Source organism: Kogia breviceps, chromosome 11, assembly GCF_026419965.1.
Source record: "Kogia breviceps isolate mKogBre1 chromosome 11, mKogBre1 haplotype 1, whole genome shotgun sequence".
Classification (NCBI taxonomy): Eukaryota; Metazoa; Chordata; class Mammalia; order Artiodactyla; family Physeteridae; genus Kogia; species Kogia breviceps.
Window position 1 is genome coordinate 50,363,833 of NC_081320.1, and position 20,999 is coordinate 50,384,831.

General features: G+C 35.3%; 1 protein-coding gene across 10 annotated transcripts in view; it reads left to right on the top strand.

Annotated features, from left to right (window-relative positions):
- The window catches only part of WDPCP (WD repeat containing planar cell polarity effector), a 437,730-nt gene that overhangs the window by 222,077 nt on the left and 194,654 nt on the right, over positions 1 to 20,999 (top strand). For 8 of the 10 annotated variants that reach the window (XM_067007522.1, XM_067007524.1, XM_067007520.1 and 5 more), the window contains 2 exons: positions 1,961 to 2,024; positions 15,326 to 15,412. In XM_067007522.1, the coding sequence (XP_066863623.1) occupies positions 1,961 to 2,024; positions 15,326 to 15,412 (151 nt within the window). The remainder of the gene's footprint in view (positions 1 to 1,960; positions 2,025 to 15,325; positions 15,413 to 20,999) is intronic. The other 2 variants (XM_067007523.1, XM_067007528.1) reach the window with 1 other exon arrangement.

A 20,999-nucleotide genomic window follows, 5' to 3' on the forward strand; every position in this document is an offset into this window, starting at 1 on the left:
CACCTTAATTTCATATTTCCCAATTTCAATTAATCATATATATGGTTGCCAAATTTATGTATCAATGGACATATTAGACATGTTAAATTTGAGTTTACTGGAAATAAACAGTTTGGAGCTCAGGAAATAAATGGATCCTAGAGATTTATGGGTCATTGATATAATTATCAATGCCATAGGAGTGGGTAAGGTTACTGGGGAAAACTTCATGGAGTAGGCAGAGAAAAATTAACTTTAAAAGGAGACTAAGAAGATGAATTCTAAGAATTGAGAAAACAAAGAATGAATCTCCAAATGCAAGGAAAGAGAGGGTTTCAAGGAGGGGAAGTTAATAGGGTCAGATATGGCCAAAAGGGCACACAAGATAAGAAGTTATCTTTAAGTTTGGATAATTTACTACCACTAGAAAAGTTTCATTGGAGTGGCAACAAATGCAAGATGGCAGTGAATGTGTGGAAGAGTAGTACAAGTTGCTGATCCTCTGTCTTCTTCCTCATTACATCCCACTTCCACTGTATATATCATGAATCATTCAGCTTCCTGGAACAAAAATAAACACAATTTTCTTCTGATCTCCCATAGTTGAAAGGGATTCAAGCAAATACTGGAGATACTAGTAAGTAGAGCCAGGGAGGAGATGGGATAACAGTAATCAAACACAGCATGGAAATTGTGAAGTGTTTCAGGTTCTGGACCTACCAGCTCATATGGAATAATAATAAGCCTGTGTGTTTGAATTTTAATTATATTAGCTATTTCACTAATAAATGTATGTACTTTATCAATAATAGTATTCTACATTTCTGACATATTTTATTTGAAATCTCCCATATTTTTTAAAAATAAATTTATTATTTGTTTATTTATTTTTGGCTGCATTGGGTCTTCATTGTTGCATGAGGGCTTTTCTCTAGTTGTGGCGTGCAGGGGCTACTCTTTGTTGCAGTGCACGGGCTTCTTATTGTGGTGGCTTCTCTTGTTGTGGCGCATCATTGTATTTTATACCATTTTATTTCACAATATAAAACAGAACAGAGAACAACTTGGTTATTTATCTTCTTGTTTCTTGAGTCAGAAAGGCTGACAGTTATATGTAAGTCTCAACATTTAGACAAAATAAAAATGAACTTTCATTCTGAAATCCTGTGCAAATTGTATGTTCATGACATGCTTTTCTCTCAGGATTTTAAAATTTCTGCAGAGGTAATTAATTTAAACTGAAGTTTGTTCTCATGTATTTTAGCCTAAAATTAAACTTTCACAAAGAAAATTCTCAGTTTTACCTCAAGGAAAGATAGGATAAAAGAGTAGAAAAGTAGTATCTTTAAAAAATACTTATCCGAAAAAGAGGGGATATTTGTATACATATGGCTGATTCACTTTGCTGTACATACAGCAGAAACTGACACGGCAGTGTAAAGCAACTGTACGCCAAGAAAAAAAAAAGTCTTAGAAACCATTTATTATTTTCATTTACAACAGAGGAGAATGTGTATTTTCCAAACTCACAAATAGGAGTGTTTTGTAATAATGCAACATTTGACTTCTCAACTTTTACCTAAGAAACATAAAAGTATAATTATATGATTTATTAATTGCTCTTATCCTGCTATATTCTCCATATCCCCATATTTTTCTCTTAAATAACAAAACACAACAAAGTAAAATATAATGAGAAACATTATTTCCTAAGCTGTCATTTCTCCACATTCAGCAGCACCTAATCTGGTTATGTTAATCTTTGAAAGTTGCACTGAACACCTCCACAGGGCTGTGTGCCTCAGCTCCTCCTAAGTACAGTAAGAGTTTACATAGGGAAGATCCCAGCAGGCAAAGTCCCTCCTGTTTGAGAGTATTTTTCTTATCAGAACAAAAACAGTAACACATAAGTAAATTAAACTGCTCTCTCCTCTTCTGTAGTTTTGTTCACAACATATAACGTTTCTTTTCTACCTTATAGGTACCAGAGATTTGAAAAGGCATTTCTGTTAGCTGTTGACATTGGTGCTCGTGACCTGTTTATGGTGAGTCATTCCCAGAGATGATTTTGTGCCTTCAGTTCTAAGGCTGAGTAAGTTGTCAGCTTCTGTGACCATTAAAAAGGATTAGTGTCATTTGTGCCTTCGACACATGGTGGGAAAGCATTATTCCATCCTGGCTTGTAGCTCTGCCTTCATGAAACTGGTCAATAGCCATCTAGTCTCTTTTGACTTGTTGACATTTTCCTTGCCAGACCCAAAGGATTTTTTTATGTTTTCTAAGAATTTATAATTCTTGAACGTTTCTCCTCACGTACGTTGATGTGAGGGGATGACACCTTTGTATCTAACAAGCTTAAATGTCTTTCTAATCCATTCTCTAAAGAAGTACAGCTTCAGAAACCAGGACATAGGGCAAAACATGTCCCCTAGATCTTGAATGTGCTCAGTTTGTCCCGTAGATTTTAGTGAGAAGTAACATATTATGAATGTTCTCACTTGTATTTTTAAAGTATCCACAGTGCAAAGTGGATCCAAGAGGATATAAATTCAAATATGCTGTAGTCCTCCATTTATTAGCTACTGAACAGTAAAATCAACCAGTTTCTTACACATCCTTGTGCTCTGTATCAGGTTCTTATTTTATAAGATCTTTCACCATAGTGTCCAGTGAGATCAGAAAAACAAAGGTGGGGTTCCTGGTTTTCCAGCATATTCTGCTCCACAGAGATTTCACTGTTGTCAATGAAACAATGAAGCAAAAGCTTCTTGAAAACAACAAAAACTTCTGGAAGGCTCTTTTACCTGAATCTTCTGCACAAATGAAGACATTTTGTAGTTTAAATTAAGCTTTGATGCTTTAGATGTTAATATGGGTTCATGACTTTTGAATGAATTTGTTATTTAAATTCTAATTTTGCGTCATTCAGTTAAATTGTGCTTTCATTGATCATGAAAAAAATCTAATTTCTTCACATGTATGAGCCTTTTGTTGGTCATCTGTATTTTGTTAGGTCAAATTGATCAGGCATATTAGTATACTAAGGGAACATTTTATTATTTTCACCAAAGTCTATGCATGCAGACATCACAGTGTCAGAAATTTAATTACAGCACTTTTTAGATTTTCTGGCCCCAATGACTTTCACTCTTTATCTCCACCTTCTCACCTCTGACACTACTCACAAGTAAAGGTAGATTTTCTTCATATTTCTTTATTTTTTTAATGTCTATATTCCCAGTCTTTTTTCTAGTGAAGATAAGAACTGAAGAGATGAGTATTTAAATATTTAGTGTCTGGTAGGTAAACTTTCTTCCTCAATGTATTATTATATTGCTCTGTAATGTTTGTTGCTTTGACTATTAATTAATACATAATCACCAAAGCCATCTTATAAATTTTTTTCAAATCATATCTGTTTCAGCATTTAGTCTCCATTAGGCAGTAACAATGTAAAGAAAGTTTCCATGTTAGTTTAAAGCCAAATAGGCTTTCTGCTGATAGGCTAACCCTAACCCTAACCCATAAGGATTTTTACTAGTAAAAGGTAAAAACCTAAAATAAGGGAATGAGAGAAATAGTTTTACTTTCCTTTTTATTTGTAAAAGTGAACAATCAAAATGCTACATCCTTATTCTTCCTATGTAACTTTGCTTATTTATAGCCCAAAATCTGCCTTAAGGAAGCATTAAGAGCCTTAAGAGAGCATTAAGGCCTTAAACAAAGCTCCATTTAAGCTCATGATTCTACTATATACATTTGAAGATCCATATCGAAATTGTCTAAAGAATTTATCATGTTTTCTAATAAATCAAATAGTACTATTTAAATTATCATCTAGCCTATATACTGAGAAATATTACCACTTTGAATTTAAAAGTTTTTAAAATAAATAGGATTATTCCTACATGTAAATTATCTTCTCCCGCCAAGATATCTCTTCCTTAAAGAATAAAAATATGACCACATTGAACGCAAAGGGGTCACCAAAAAAGTATAATGGTTAACCTGAGAATATTCTTTTTGCATTAGCATCTATCAGAGATAGACGGATAAAAGACATATAGCATGATATCAATAGGCCTTGAATATTAAAAAGTCAGTATGTGGGTACTGGACCTGAGGAAATGGGCCAGAAAGGACCTCTTTGTCTGCTTTACACTGTAGCCTAAGTGAACATCTTCTAAATTAGGGTCAGCAAACTATGGCCTGCCAGCCAAATCTAGCCCCAAAATGGCTTTTTACAGTTTTAAATAGCTGAAAAAAATAAAAAGAAAAATAGTATCAAAACACTTTAAAATATATGATATTAAAAATACATGATAGTGAAATTCAAATTTCAATGTCTATAAGTGCAGTGTTATTGGAACACAGCCAAACTGATTTATGTAATGCATATGACTGCTTTACTCTATGATGGCAGAGTTGATTGGTTGCAAGAGTCTATATAGCTTGTAAAGCCTAAAATATTTCTATCTGGTATTTTACAAAAAAAGTTTGCAGACCCCTTGTCAAAAAAAATCACAATTTATAATTTCACTCCTCTATTTAAAACCCTTTAGCAGCTTCTCGTCACCTTTGGGATAAATTCTAACTCCTTAATATGGCATCTAAGGCCCCTCCACTCTCACCTCTCTGCTTTCCAGCTACGTCAGCTTTCTTTCAGTTCTGGGAAATGTACTCTACTCCTTATTACATCCAGACCATGTTAAGGAGTTTGGGTTTATCCTTACCCCAAATCAGCAAGGTGTAATGGGAAGGTGTAATGGTAGATACATGGAATTTGGGCCATAAGTTCTCTTCAAGATCAGTAACTTTTGAGTTTTTTTTAATGTATATAAATGACGATAATAATATAGTACCTACCCATAGGTTGTGTTTTTTAATTGAATAAAAGCATCTTTGAATTCTATAGTGCTTTATAATTTTTAAGTTTCACACAAGTGATTTCATGTAATCCCATAATAACCCTTTGTTTCCCTTCACTCCTATACTGCCCCTCCCTCTTTCCCTCTCCCCACTGGTAACCACTAGTTTGTTCTCTATAAGTCTGCTTCTTTTTTATCATATTCACTAGTTTGTTGTATTTTTTAGATTCCACATATTAAGTGATATCATAGAGTATTTGTCTTTCTGTGACTTATTTCACTTAGCATAATGCCCTCCAAGTCCATCCATATTGCTGCAAATGGCAAAGTTTCATTCTTATTTATTGCTGAGTAGTATTCCAATGGATATATATATATATATATATATATATATATATATATATATATATATAAAAGACATCTTTATCCATTCAACTGTTGATGGAAACTTAGGTTGCTTCCATACCTTGGCAATTATAAATAATGCTGCTGTGAACATTGAGGTGCATGTATCTTCTTTGAATTAGTAGTTTTGGGGGTTTTTTTGGATATATATATGGAGATATATGGAGATATATATATATATATGCTGGTAGTTATATTTTCAGTTTTTCGAGGAAACCCCATACTGTTTTTCACAGTGGCTGTACCAATTTACATTCTCAACAACAGTGTATGATGGTTCCCTTTTCTCCACATCCTCACCAGCATTTGTTGTGGTCTTTTTGATGATAGCCATTCTGACAGGTGTGAGGTGGTATCTCATTGTGGTTTTGATTTGCATTTCCCTGATGATTAGTGATGTTGAGCATCTTTTCATGTGCCTGTTGGCCAACTGCATGTCCTCTTTGAAAAAACTGGCTATTCAGTTCTGCCCATTTTGTAATCAGGTTGTTTGTTTTTTTGATGTTGAGTTGTATAAGCTTTTTATATATTATGAATATTAACCCCTTATTGGTCACATCATTTGCAAATATTTTCTCCCATTTAGTAGGTTGTCTTTTCACTTTTGTGGATGGTTTTGTTTGCTGTGCAAAAGCTTTTAAGTTTAATTAGGTCTCACTTGTTTATTTTTGCTTTTGTTTCCTTTCCTTTTAGGAGATGTATCCAAAAAAATATTGCCATGATTTATGTCAAAGAGTGTTCTGCCTGTTTTCCTCTAGGAGTTTTATAGGATCTGGTCTCACATTTATGTCTTTAATCCGTTTTGAGATTGTTTTTGAGTCTTAGTGGAGATACTGTATTGGAAGTACCTTGTAAACTAGGAAGTACTAAACAGATATTATGTGTCATTACTATTAAGAGAGAGCAACAGTTGCTTTTACATGCCAATTGCAAGAAATAATGAAGACCTAAAACAGAGCCTGAATTACATGAATATGAAAGAGAAGATATTTTATAAGCAAAATCAATATGATTCAGTAAGCTCTTAGATGAAAATGAAATACTTAGATTATGAGTAAATAATAATATAAAAAACAATAACATAAAATATAAAGAACAAAGTTAAAATAAATCACTTGAAATTTTCTTATCCAGAAATGAACATCCTTTAAAATACCTCTATAAGTGTACACACGTACTAAACTTTTTATTTATAACTATTTTTTTTCATTCATCAATGTTATAGTGACAGTTTTCCATAAAAACAAATATAGCCTATATCACTACTTTAATGGTTACATTGTATTCCATTTTATGGGTGGTACTGACATAAAAGCAGGCATATAGACCAGTGGAACAGAATAGAGAGCCTAGATGTAAACCCATGAATATACTGTCGACTGCTCTTTGACAGGGGTACCAAGAACACACAATGGGGAGAGGATAGTCTCTTCAGTAAATGGTGGTGGGAACACTGGATATCTACATGCAAAAGAATGGAATGGGGCCCACGCACAAAAATTACCTTATACCACTCACAAAAATTAACTCCAAATGGGTTAAAGACTTACATGTAATACCTGAAAGCACAAAACTCCTAGAAGAAAACATTGAGAAAAAGCCACTTGACATTGGTCTTGGCAGTAATTTCTTGGATAAGACACCAAAAGCAAAGGCAAAAGAGCTAAAATAAATAAATAGGACTACATCAAACCAAAAAGCTGCTGCCCAGCAAAGGAAACAAACAAGAAAAAGAAAAGGCAGTCTACGGAATGGGAGAAAATATTTGCAAATCATATATCTGATCTGGAGTAAATATCCAAAATATGTAATGAACTCATACAACTCAATATCAAAATTCAAATAATGCAATTTAAAAACATGCAAAAGGGCTTCCCTAGGTGGCGCAGTGGTTGAGAATCCGCCTGCCGATTCAGGGGACATGGGTTCGTGTCCCGGTCCGGGAAGATCCCACATGCCGCGGAGCGGCTGGGCCCGTGAGCCATGGCCGCTGAGCCTGCGCGTCCGGAGCCTGTGCTCTGCAACAGGAGAGGCCACGGCGGTGAGAGGCCTGCGTACCGCAGAAAAAAAAAAAAAAAAAAAAAAAAACATGCAAAGGACCTGAAGAGATATTTTTCCAAAGAAGATATACAAATGGCCAACAGGTACAGCAGTCGTCAGGGAAATGCAAATCAAAACCACAGTGAGCTATCACCTCACACCTGTTAGGATGGCTTTTTTCAAAAAAGACATAAGATTAAAAAATGTTGGCAAGGATGTGGAGAAAAGGGAACCCTTGTACTGTTGGTGGGACTGTAAATTGATACAGCCATTATGGAAAACAATATGGAAGTTCCTCAAAAAATTAAAAATAGGGCTTCCCTGGTGGCGCAGTGGTTGAGAATCCGCCTGCCGATGCAGGGGACATGGGTTCGTGCCCCGGTCCGGGAAGATCCCACGTGCCGCGGAGCGGCCGGGCCCGTGAGCCGTGGCTGCTGAGCCTGCGCGTCCGGAGCCTGTGCTCCGCAACCGGAGAGGCCACAGCAGTGAGAGGCCCGCGTACTGCAAAAAAAAAAAAAAATTAAAAATAGAACTACCATATGATCTGGTATTCCCACTTCTGGGTACATATCCAGAGGTAACAAAATCAGTATCTTGAAGAGATATATGTACTCCCATGTCCACTGCAGCATTACTCACAAGAGCCAAAATCTGGAAGCAAGTTATGTGTCCACTGACATGAGTGGATGAAGAAAATGTAATATACAGAAAGATATATATATACACATATATACACACACACATACACTATGGAATATTGTTCAGCCAAAATATGAAGGAGATCTTGCCATTTTCTATAACATGGATGAACCTGGAGGGCATTATGCTAAGTGAAATAAGACAGATAGAGAAAGACAAATACTGTGTGGTATCAGTTATATCTGGAATCTTAAAAAGAAAAAAGCTGATTTCATAGAAATAAAGAGCAGAAGGGTAGTTGCTAGGGGTTGGTTAGTGCTCTTTGTGTACTGTTTTTAAAATCTTTTATTATCCCAAGATCTTGAAAATATTCTCCTTTTTTAATCTTCTAAAGGTTTTTTTATTTTAATGTTAACATTCAAACCTATGATCCACCTAGGTATGGCTCAAAATTAATTTCTGTCATATATATATATATATATATATACACATATACACACACACACACACACATATATATCCAGTTGACCTTTGACTGTTTATTAACAAGACTGTCCTTTGCTTAGTGCTTTACATGGCCACCTTTGTCATAAATCAGGTTCCCATATATACGTTTAGGTCTGTATCCCTGTACCAAGACCAGTCTTAATTATTGTCCTTTTTAAGTATTTATATACAGTAGCATAAGTCTTCCAACTTTGTTTAAATGTGTTGTTCTTATTCTAACTTCTTGTGAAAGATGCTTAAATTGTGGATTTTTTTAGGCTTTATTTTCCAATGTATGCATTCAAGGGGATAATTTCCATTCAAGCATAGCTTTGTGTTCTGACACTTTATGTCATATTTTTAATTATCATTCAGCTCAAAATATTTCTAACATTTCTGTTGTGAATTCTTCTTTGCCCGTGGTTTCTTTAAATTTCAACTAATTTCAAACAACACATACACACCCCTTAACCTACTGTATTATGTCAACCCTTTGAAATTTGTTGAAACTTTATGGCTCATTATATGGTCAATAGTGAAGTTTCCATGTTCATTGAGAAGAATATGTACTCTACAGTTTACAGTTGTTGGGTACAGTATCCTATATAAAATCAAGTTCGTTAGTCATTTTGTTCAATTCTTCTATATCTTCACTCAGACTGATGTATTAAAATTTTCCACTGTGATTGTGGTTCTGTTTGCCTTTTTTGTTATTTTATTTGTTTTAAGCCTATGTAGTTAGGTGCATGCCAGTTTAGAACTGTTATATTTTCTTGGTATATTGCACCTTTATCATTATGAAACATTCTTCTATTTTCTAGAAATGTTTGCCTTAAAACCTACTTCATATCTCAAAGTATACCTACACCAGCTTTATTTTGGTTTGTGTTTACTTATATCCTTCATATATCATAATCCATGTTTCCTTATATTTAAGTTGTATCTCTTGTAAGCAATATAGAGTTGGATATTTGTAATCAACTCTCACAAGCTTTGTCTTTTAATTGGATTATTTAATTGAAGTATAACATAAATAATAGTACAACTATTTCTTTTCTGTATGTCCAACTTATTTTATATCCTTTAACCATCCTTGGCCTTCTTAGTATTAACTATATTCCATTCTTCTCTTTCATTAGCGTAATTTTTTCCTCTTTTTCCTCTTGACTAATATCTTTTTGGTACGCCTTTTGTTGTTGCTGTTGTTTGGAGGTCATTTACTCTTATCTCTTTCCTTTTTTTTTTTTTTTTTTGCGGTACGCGAGCCTCTCACTGCTGTGGCCTCTCCCCTTGCAGAGCACAGGCTCCGGACGCACAGGCCCAGCAGCCATGGCTTATGGGCCCAGCCGCTCCGCAGCACGTGGGATCCTCTCGGACCCGGGCACGAACTCATGTCCCCTGCATCAGCAGGCAGACTCTCAACCACTGCGGCACCAGGGAAGCCCCTCTTTTTTTAAAAAATTGAATTTTGGACATAATATGTTTAAAATGTAGTGATAATTTGAGGCTGTATATGATGTTATTTTCCTCCAGAAAGAATTTACTTTTGTTTCTGGCAAATAATTAGGGTAAAGGTTAAACATTTTAATCTATTCTGGAGTTGAGTTTATTTGAAGCTGAGTTTCAGTCTGAGAGGTGGTTTATTTCCACTTTATACTTATATCAAGAATGTAGCCCTTCAGGAGTCCCAACTGAAAGCTCTGCCTCAGCAATCTCTGAAGTATAACTTTGTACTTTTAGCCTGATACCTGAAACTCTACCTAAAGCTCTGAGCAGTTTCTCAACTCTTCAAACACTACTTTCTGCGCAGTTTCTCAGGCTCTTGGCCACCAATTACAAATTGGCAAATGCTTTGAAAGCAAAAGCAGCACCAAATATCAGGCTTATACAACTCTCTGGGCTTTGCTTCTGTCTAGGAACTTGGTCTTTCAAATACTTACTCTCTTGGTAGGTCTCCAGTGTCTTCAAACAGAATTTTATAAATTATTTTATCCAGCTGTTTTAGTCATTCTCAGTAAGAGTATTCTCTTATATATCCTTATCTGGATAACTGGAATCAGAAGTTCTGCAGTATATTTTTGGAAGGTGAGTGAAGTGTTAAACTTGGCACTAGCTGCTTTCCAATTCTGTATAACTCTGCTGTGTGCTATTATGTTTGAACTATTAATTACTAAGAGCCTTAAATGTGACAAATTCTATTTTTAAGCATAACATGTCATCAATTTTTATGCCCAAAATGGATCAAATGAAATTTTATAAAATACTGCATACTAGGGTTTATCACTCAATTAAAGTAAAAAAACCAAAGAGAAGAACCTATTTTTTTCCTATTTTAACTCAGTTTCAAGAAAGTAAAAAAAAAATTCACAGCTCTTCAAGTTGAAGAATTGTTTTAATCTTGTAGGATTAATAATGCAAGTCTTTCCTTTTGATAACAGTAGGAGATATTTGTGATTATGCCTGCTTAAATTTATAGTCTGCTTGCTTGAGGGCATGCAAGTGCTTTATGATTATCAGGAACAAAATCATTACAGCTCAAAAAATTAAAGAATTTAACTTTTCTTAATCATCTGCAAAGTGCCAGGCATTATGCCAGAGGCTTTGCATATTATCTTATTTAATTTTCATAATAATCCTAACCAACAGAATTATTATACCTATTTTATAGTTGATAAAACTGATAAGGAAAACTGAAAATCGTGATTCAAACTCAGATGTGTTTGACTCTAAAATCCATGTCGGGCTTCCCTGGTGGCGCAGTGGTTGAGAATCCGCCTGCCAATGGCAGGGGACACGGGTTCGTGCCCCGGTCCGGGAAGATCCCACATTCCACGGAGCGGCTGGGCCCATGAGCTATGGCCACTGAACCTGTGCTTCCGGAGCCTGCGCTCCACGACGGGAGAGGCCACAACAGTGTGAGGCCCGCATACCGAAAAAAAAAAACCCAAAAACAAACAAACAAAAAAAAAATAAAATCCATGTCATTTCCAATTATACCAAACTTCTTATATAAACAAAAGATTTGGAAGTTCTCCAAAAGTTAGCAATTTATGACTTGATGACTACCCATAACTAAGTCTAAGAAAGCTATTGTTTCCCTTTTATTCTTTATGAAAATGCACAAAGATTTCAGTAAGACTGCTTATTGTAGAATGACAATCTACATGACAATCTGATCTAGCTTGAACGATTTACAGAACCCCAGCTTACTGGGGAGATGATTCATCCAAATTAAGTGCACTTAAAGTTTGTCTGTAGTAAAAGGGAAGTGTGTGTTGTGTGCAGTGAATATGAAAAGGATCACAAAAAGGTAGCATCAATTGCCTATTTCCCTATTTTCTCATTTGTGTCTCTGGGAAAGAATACTTTCACATGTTTAGGCATGATTTTCTTTCAGGTAGATGTGGTTTATGCTAGTCATCATATTGATCGATCTTCCAGAACCATAAATCTACTCTTTGAAAACCCATCTGCATCTTGGGAGACACAAAGAAGAGTTGTATCTTAGAGTGTCATGTTAAGTGGACAGTTGTAACACTTTTTGTGTCCATCCCCAATCTCTTGTCCTTTAGAAAAGCCTCAGCTTCTCATTGGTCCCTATAGTTCAATGCTGTTTCTTACTAAAACCCAAACAAAGAGAAATAATGATATAGTTAATATTGGCTCAACTGTTTTAAAATATTGCTGGTGAAGTAAGGGAAGGGGGAGTCTTCCACTTCCAGCCAATGGAGACATTGGTTTTCAGACTTGCCCTCCTACTGTAAAACTGGACAAAATATATGAGACAGCTGTATTTAGGCAGTGGACAATAAGGACAACAGGACCATGATTCCTCAAAAAATGGAGAATACACAGATAAGCCCTGTATAGAACTTCCAGAGCAGAGACCAGTGATGTCACTCAGCTGAAGAGCCAGAGATGATGAGGGGTCTAGAATTTGTGGGGCAAGATACCAGAAAGGGAGAATCTGTGTGAAGAGTGGGGACCCAGAAGTCTTCAAGGTGGTTCCCTTTGGGTCCTTGATGGAAGAGTAGGCTGCAAGTAGACAAGGCCTATTAAAGAGCCTCTGCTGTGACAATGAGAGTGAATGGAGAGGCTGCAGAGTGCTGAGACATGCTTTAATTCTGGTTCAGCCAAAGTGAAGCAACCTCACTGAGCATTTATATGAAACCTCAGAAATGCCATGCTTTAAGAATAAGGACCATATACTAAGACTATTTACAAAACTGAAATATATCTGCCTTTAAATATCATAAAACCAACCTGACAGGATCAAAAGAATCTACTACATATTTAATGCCTTGCTAGTACAAAATTCAATATCCTTTAAAGAAAGACAATATAATCCAAACTCCCTGAAATGTGACATCCACAGTGTCGAGCATAAACAATGTCGCACATTACTAGGTGTGTGAAGAAGCAGGGATGTATTATGAAGAGAAAAAGAAGCTAATAGTAACAGACCCTGAGATGACCCAGATGTTGAAATGAGCAGACAAACACTTTGGAGCAGCTATTATAAATATGTTCAAGGATTTTAAAAGAAAAGAAGAACATAATGACTGAATATATAGGGATCCTTAGCAGAGACATAGAAACTGTTAAAAACCATGGGGGGAAGAATTCTAGAAATGAAAAATATGAAATCTGAAATCAAAAATTCTACTTAGAAAAATAATAGACACTGTATAATAAAGGATTAGTGACTTTGAGGATAGTTTAATAGAGATTATCCAATTTGAATATAAGAAAGAAAAAATTGCAAAAAATGAACAAGGACTCACTAACATGTGAGATAAAGTCAAGTGCTCTAAAATACATGTAATTTGTGGAAAACGTCAGTCTACAGATCCAAGCAGCTCAGTGAACTCCAGACAGAAGAAGGCTTTACCCAGGCACACAACATCTTGGCACAGCATATCCAGACTACTGAAACCAATGATGAAGAGAAAAGTCTTTAAAATACCCAGAAAAAAAAATTACATAAAAGGATCAGCAACTAATAGGAATTATCGCTGACTTCTCATCAGAAGCAATGATGCCAAAAGATAATGGAACAACATCTTTAATGTACTGAAAAAATCAAAACTCTCAACACAAAATTTTATATCTAGTGAAAATTACCATAAAATGAGAATGAAATAAAGACACTTAAATAAATGAAAGCTGAGACAATTCAGCACAAACAGATGTGCACCATAAGAAAAATTAAAGGATATTCTTCAGGCAGAACAAATATGATGCCAAATGTGGATATACATAAAAGAATAAAGAGCTTTGGAAATGGTAAACGTGGATTAATAATAAAAGTATTTTTTCCTCATGCCAAAATTTCTTTAAAAGATAACTGTTTAGAGGAAAAATACCAACAATACATTGTGGTGTTTATAATATATGTAGATATGAAATGAATGACTAACATCACGGGGGGTTGGGGTAAATGAAATTATACTGCTGTAACATTTGTACCTTTTACCTGAAGTGGTATAATATTATTTCTTAGTAGACTGTGATAAAGATTGCATATTGTAGTGCTGAGAGGATTTTCTTAAAAATTTAAATAGATATGCAACTTTAAAAAGTCAATAGAGGAAATTTTAAAATACATAAAAAATACTCAACCCAAAAGAGGGCAGCACAGGAGAACAAATAGAAAACAAATAAGCAAGATGGTATACTTAAACCCAAACATTTATAATTACATTAAATTCAAATTAACTGCACATTACAATTAAAAAGCAGAGATTGAATTTTTTTTTTTTTTTTAGTCCAAGCTTGTGGAACTGGATAAAAAGCAAGACCTAATTATATTCTGTGTATAAGAGAAACACTTCAGTTATTATGACACAATAAATTGAAATTAAAAAGATGTACCATGCAAACAGTAAGGTATCAGACAAATTAGACTTCAGGACAAAGGAAGTATTACTAGAGACAAAGAAGGACACTTGTGATAATGAAAGTTCAGTAGAAAGACATAATTCTAAGTGTTTATGTACAAAATAACCATTTCAAATATGTGAAGCAAAAGCTGACAGCAAAAAAGAGAAATAGACAAATGTAGTAATTCACAGAACAAGTAGTAAAAAAAAAAAAAAAAAGTCCATAAAGATTAGTGAACCTTTTAACCAACTTAACCCTGACAGTTTTTGAATCCACATCCAACAACTTTAGAATGCACGTTCTTTTCAAATGTATGTGGAATATTCACTAAACATAGACTATCTGCTGGTCCATAAAATAAAGCACAATACACTTTAGTAGACTGAAATATGACACCAAAGGAATTAAATTACAAGTCAATAACATTCATATATCTACAGTTCCCAACTATTTGCATATTAATCAGTGCTTCTCTGAGAGTCTTATGGATCAGAGAAATCACAAGAGAAACTTGGAAATATTTTTAATTGAATTTTAATGAACATATCAAAATGTATGGGATGATTCTACAGGCATACCTCATTATATTGTTGCCTCCACTTTATTGTGCTTTATAGATACTGCATTTTTTTACAAATTAAAAGTTTGTTGCAACGCTACCTCAGGCAAGTCTATCACACACCACTTTTCCAACAGCATTTGCTCATTTCATGGCTTTGTGTCACATTTTGGTAATTCTTGCAATGTTTCAAACTTTTTTATTATTATTTTATTTGTTATGGTGATATATGAATAGTAATCTTTGATGTTACTACCACAACTCACTGAAGACTCAGATGATGGTTAGCATTTTTTTTTTTTAGCAGTAAAGCATTTTAAAATTAAGGTATATACAATGTTTTTTAAGACATAATGCTACTGCACACTCAATAGACTATAGTATGGTGTAAACATAAATTTTATATGCAGTAGGAAACCAAAACATTCTTGTGACTTGCTTTATTGTAATACTCACTTTATTGCAGTGGTCTGGAACTGAACCCACAATATCTCCAGAGTATGCCTGTAATCCATTATATAAAATGAGGCACCCTGAGTCCATACTGATACAAGTAAGTACATAAATAAAGAAAGCCATTTAATAAATATAAAAGGAATGATAAAATGAAAAAATCACAATTTGGCAAACATCATAGTAATTGAATAAGGCAACAGTCATTAATGAATGCTATAACTGTGAAAGTTTCATGAGATACAGGATATTATTTACATAGTCTCAAAATACTTCCCCGCAAAATATGTATTATTTACAAAAGGAAAAAGAGTTACTTTACAGTGGAGAAGGCTGGTAGACACCATGTTAATCAAATGATCAAAATGGAGCAAATAAAAATAATTTGCTACCTTATATATTGTTATAAGAACACAACAGCCCTTCTGTGGCTTTCCTGCAAAAAAAGTGCAAAATCTGGATCTAATCATGAGGAAATACCAATTGAACCCAAATTAAGGGACATTCTAATAACTGGCCTATACTCTTCAAAAATTCCAAGTTCACATCAGTGAAAAGACTGAAGAACTATTTTATACGGAATAAGGAGACTAAAGAGACATACCAACTAAATCTATCAAGAAACGGATCTGTGTGCTGTGCTCTGAATTGTTACTGGAACAATTGGTGAAATTTCAGTGATTAAGTGGGAGTAATGTTATCAATGTTAATTTCATGATTTGATTGTGGTTATGTAGCAGAATATCCAAATTTATAGGAAATAAACAGTAATGTATTCAAGAGTGTGTTGGCAACTTACTGTCCAATAATTCAGAAAAAAAAAGATTTTGTACTGTACTTGAAACTTTTCTAAACTCAGAATATTTTAAATTTTCACTATTGTGTCAGCTCTAGACTATTGTTTCTCTAAGTAGAAGCTGTGTGGTTTTGAAGTTTATTTCTGTTGGTCACAGAAATACTTTTAATTATGTGTCTTTGGGACCTTATTCTGCTTTTCAAAATTCAAGTGACCTCTCCAACTTAATTATTACTGTGGCATAAAAGACAGTCATTTACTACCCAAGATTGCTTCTCTGGCCCCATATGGATGGCATGAGGATGACTGTGCCTTCTGAACTTTCTCATGTTGACATCCCTAATTACCTTGGCCACTGGCACAGGACCAATTGGAATGTCAAGTGTGTGCTATTTGATAATGCTATAAAAAGACCTATAGCTGCTGCTCTCCAGCCATCTGTGCCTTCCCTTGGCATGATACTATTGGGTAGTTTGTCTTCCATTGGCATTATTTCTATAGCGTGGCTTACATCTGCCACTCCTAGGCACTTAACTTGGTGATCAAGTTGACATAAAATAGTTTCTTTGGCACTGTTTTTATTTAGAAGAGTTTTATACCTGTAAACTTCTGAAGCAAGAATTGACATTTACTATATACATTATAATTGTAATTATATACAATATTATGAATATAGAATTTTCTGACCTCTATTGACTCAAACCTATCTTGGATTTCCAAGTTCAAATTTTCCCAGTCAGAAGTCTCTACTCTGAAGAATTAATCTGTAAATGAAATGTACCTCTTCTGTTTTAAGACACTGGATTGAGTGTATACATCAACTTCTCCCTCCTGTGCCACATCTCTATAAATGATGGAACATACGTGTGTGTGTGTGTGTGTGTGTCTGTGTCTGTGTCTGTGTGTCTGTGTTTAAAATTTATAACTGGAATTCAAATCAAGAATACGTAAGAGACCAGAAGCTGTGAGGAATCCACTGAAAACTGTAAAACACACAAAATAAGATTGAAAAAAGAAAGCAGAAACCTAAATGTCCGGATAAGATAGCTCCCAAAGTTGAAAGAAGCACCAAAAGTTCTCCATGCCCTGGGAAAGGGGATACTAGGAATCAGAAAAATGTTCCTGGGAAAGCAAGGGTGAATAATCAGGTTGTAGCAAGGTGGGTGAGTGGAGAAGTCAAAGTAAGTAAATACTGATAAACCCCAGGTATTGTTAGAAAAATAAGCTGATGTGAGTATGTTAAGAATTTTAAAATATTCACCAGAAAAATAGGAAGGGTGATTTTATGAACTGAATTGTGTCCCCCTCTCTTTCCAAATGGATATGTTGAAGCTGTAACCCCTAATGTGACCGTATTTGGAAGTGAGGGAGGCCTTTAAAGATACAGTTAAGGTTAAGTGAGGTCGTGGAGGTGGAACCCTAATCCAATATGACTGGTGTATTTATAAGAAGAGGAAGAGACAACAGGGATGTATGTGCACAGAGGCAAATCCAAAAAGAAGGTGGTCATCTGCAAGCCAATGAGAGAGGCCTCAGGAGAAACCAAACCTGTCAGCAGCTTGGTCTTGAACTTCCAGCTTCCTGAACTGTGAGAAAATAGTATTTCTCTTGCCCTAACAGACCAATACAAATGGCATAACTTTAGAATCAAAAAATAGAAACAAAAAAAGGAGACTTGATAAATTATTACAGAATAGGAAATAATCAAAAGGAAATAAATAAGGGCATGGCAAATAGAAAGTAAAAAATAAGCTGGCAAGAATGTCTAAGCATCAGTAATTATAAAGTCAATGAATTAAATTCACCTACTGAAAATCAGAGACCACAAAATTGGATTTTTAAATATCCAGGTATGTGTTGCATATATAAAATACCCCAAACCCAAAATAACATGGTTCAAATGGAAAAATATATATAAATAAATGCTTCCAAATGCTTCCAAAACCAACTGTCAGAAGAAAATACCTGAAGACAAAAGTATTAAAAGGGAAAAAGAAGGTGAGGTACTTTTAAAGCATGTGCTCAAATTCTTTGATACTCCTTTTTTCGAAAGGTGGTGCCTTATCCTCTCATCCCCTTGAATGTGATCTGGACATAGTAACTCATTTCAGCTATGAAGTATGACTTCTGAAACTAGGTAATAAAATGTTTTGTGGCTTCCTTTTTGCCCCTTTCTGTCTGATCACTTGCTCTGGGGGAAGCTAGCTGCCATGTCATGAGGACATTCAAGCAGCCCTATGGAGAGGCCTATGCAGTGAGATACAGATGCGTCTTATGAATGGTAAGGAACTGCATTTGCCAGCCATGTGAATGAGCCATCTAGAAGCAGGGCCTACATACACAAACTTTCAGATGACTGCCCCTCTGGCCAACATCTTGACTGCAACCTCATGAGAGACCCTGAGTCTGAATCGCCCAGTTAAGTCTTCTTGGATTCCTGACCCTCAGAAATTATGGTATAATTGATGTTTATTGTTTTAAGCTACTAACTTTGGGGGTAATTTCTTGTGCAGCAATTGATAACTAATACAGAGAGATCCTTTATAATAATATAGTTGATAATTATAGAGGTAATCCATTAAGTAGAGATAGCACTATTCATTTAACTACAGAGCTCCAAAATATATTCTTTAAAAAAAACCTTCAAGGAAAGGTTGAAAAATCCACAAAGTGCAGGATGTTAGCACACCCTTCTCTGAAAACCATACACTGAGAAGGAAAAAAATAGTAAGGATATTAAGGATTTTAATAACATAATTAGAAAACTTGACCTAATAAAAATATGTTTAATAAACAGAATGCATATTATTAATAAAGTCATTTTAAATAATGATCATATCTAAGCCACCAAGGAAATATCAACATATTCCAAATATTTCTACCACAGAAATCATATTCAGTGACTTCTGTGCAGTAAAATTAAAAATTAAATACATAAAAATCACCCCAGGACTTCCCTGGTGGCACAGTGGTTGAGTGGACTGTGTTGAGTGGACTGGCACAGTGCCAGTCCAGGGGACACAGGTTGGAGGCCTGGTCCGGGAAGATCCCACATGCCACAGAGCAACTAAGCCCGTGTGCCACAACTACTGGGCCTGCACTCTAGAGCCCACAAGTCACAACTACCGAGCCCACGCACCTAGAGCCCATGCTCCACAACAAGAGAAGCCACTGCAATGAGAAGCCTGTGCACCACAACAAAGAGTAGCCCGTGTTCACCACAACTAGAGAAGGCCCATGCACAGCAGTGAAGACCCAATGCAGCCAAAAATAAATAAAATTTTTTTAAAAAAGATCACCCTGATAAAAAATAACATTATGTGTCCCCAAATTTAACAAAATACTTATTAATAACTCTTTGGCTAAAGGTGATCTCAAAGTGGAAATTATAAACTTATAACTTAATGACAATGAAAATATTACATATCAAGGTCTGTGGCTTGCAGCCAAAGCAGTAATACTCAGAAGAAATTTCATAGCCTTAAATTCATTATTTTTTTTACAAGATTGAAAATAAATCACCTGTGCTTTCATCTCAAGAGGACAGACAAATAAATCCAGAGAATGTAGAGAAATGAAATTAATGAAGATAAAAGAAGAAATTAAATATTTTAAAGTAGAATTTCTCAATAAAATCAAAGCCATTTTCTAGAAAAGACCTGTAAGATATTAGTTTAGAAAAATATCAAGGCATAGAAAAAGAAGACACACACAGACACACACAAATTAGGATTGAAAAGGACATAATTATGGCAAGGAAATTTGTTTTTAAAGAGGAAGATACTAGTAATTTTGTTTTGAATTTATTTTTATCATGGATAAAAAAACAGAGGGAATAAAATAATGAATTGCCATATACCAATCACCTAACTTCAACAAGTACCTATACATGACCAAACAGTTTTCATTTATATTTCCAACCACCCTACATCCCATTTTGGATTATTTTGAAGCAACATATTATTTTACTTTAAATGCTTCATTATGTATCTCTGAAAGAGTTTTTTTTTTTAAAGAAACATCATCACAATACTTTTATCAAATCTAAAGAAATTCCTCTTAGTTTCTTATTTTATTTATTTATTGGCTGCGGTGCAGCACGCGGGATCTTTTGTTGAAGTACACAGGCTTCTCTCTAGTTGTGGTGTGCGGGCTCAGTAGTTGTGGCTCACGAGCTCCAGAGCAAGTGGGCTCTGTAGTTGTGGTGTGTGAGCTCCAGAGTGCATCGGCTCTCTTGTTGCGGCGCGCAGGCTTAGTTGCTCCGTGGCATGTGGGATCCTAGTTCCCCAACCAGGGATGGAACTGGCATCCACTGCATTGCAGGGTGGATTCTTAACCACTGGACCACCAGGGAAGTCCCTCCCCTTAGTTTCTTAATATCATCAAATAATCCAATTGATGTTCAGATTTCTCTGTTATCTCCAGAAATACTTATTTTAAAAAATCTAAAAGGTAGTTGTATCTCAGGATCAACCAGGTCCAACATTACATTTGGTTGATGTGTCTCAGTGGTTCAAAGTCTATTTTTTTTCTTTTTTGTATTTATTTAAAATTTTATTTATTTATTTATTTATATCTTTTGGCTGCGTTGGGCCTTTGTTGCTGCACGTGGGCTTTCTCCAGTTGCAGTGAGCTGAGGCTACTCTTCATTGTGGTGCGCGGGTTTCTCGTTGCGGTGGCTTCTCTTGTTGCGGAGCACGGGCTCTAGGCTTGCAGGTTTCAGTAGTTGTGGCACATGGGCTTAGTTGCTCCATGGCATGTGGGATCTTCCCGGACCAGGGATTGAACCCATGTACCCTGCACTAGCAGGCGGATTCTTAACCACTGCCCCACCAGTGAAGTCCCTCAGTGGTTTATTTTAATCTGAGTTCCAGCTTCTTCTCTTTTCCCC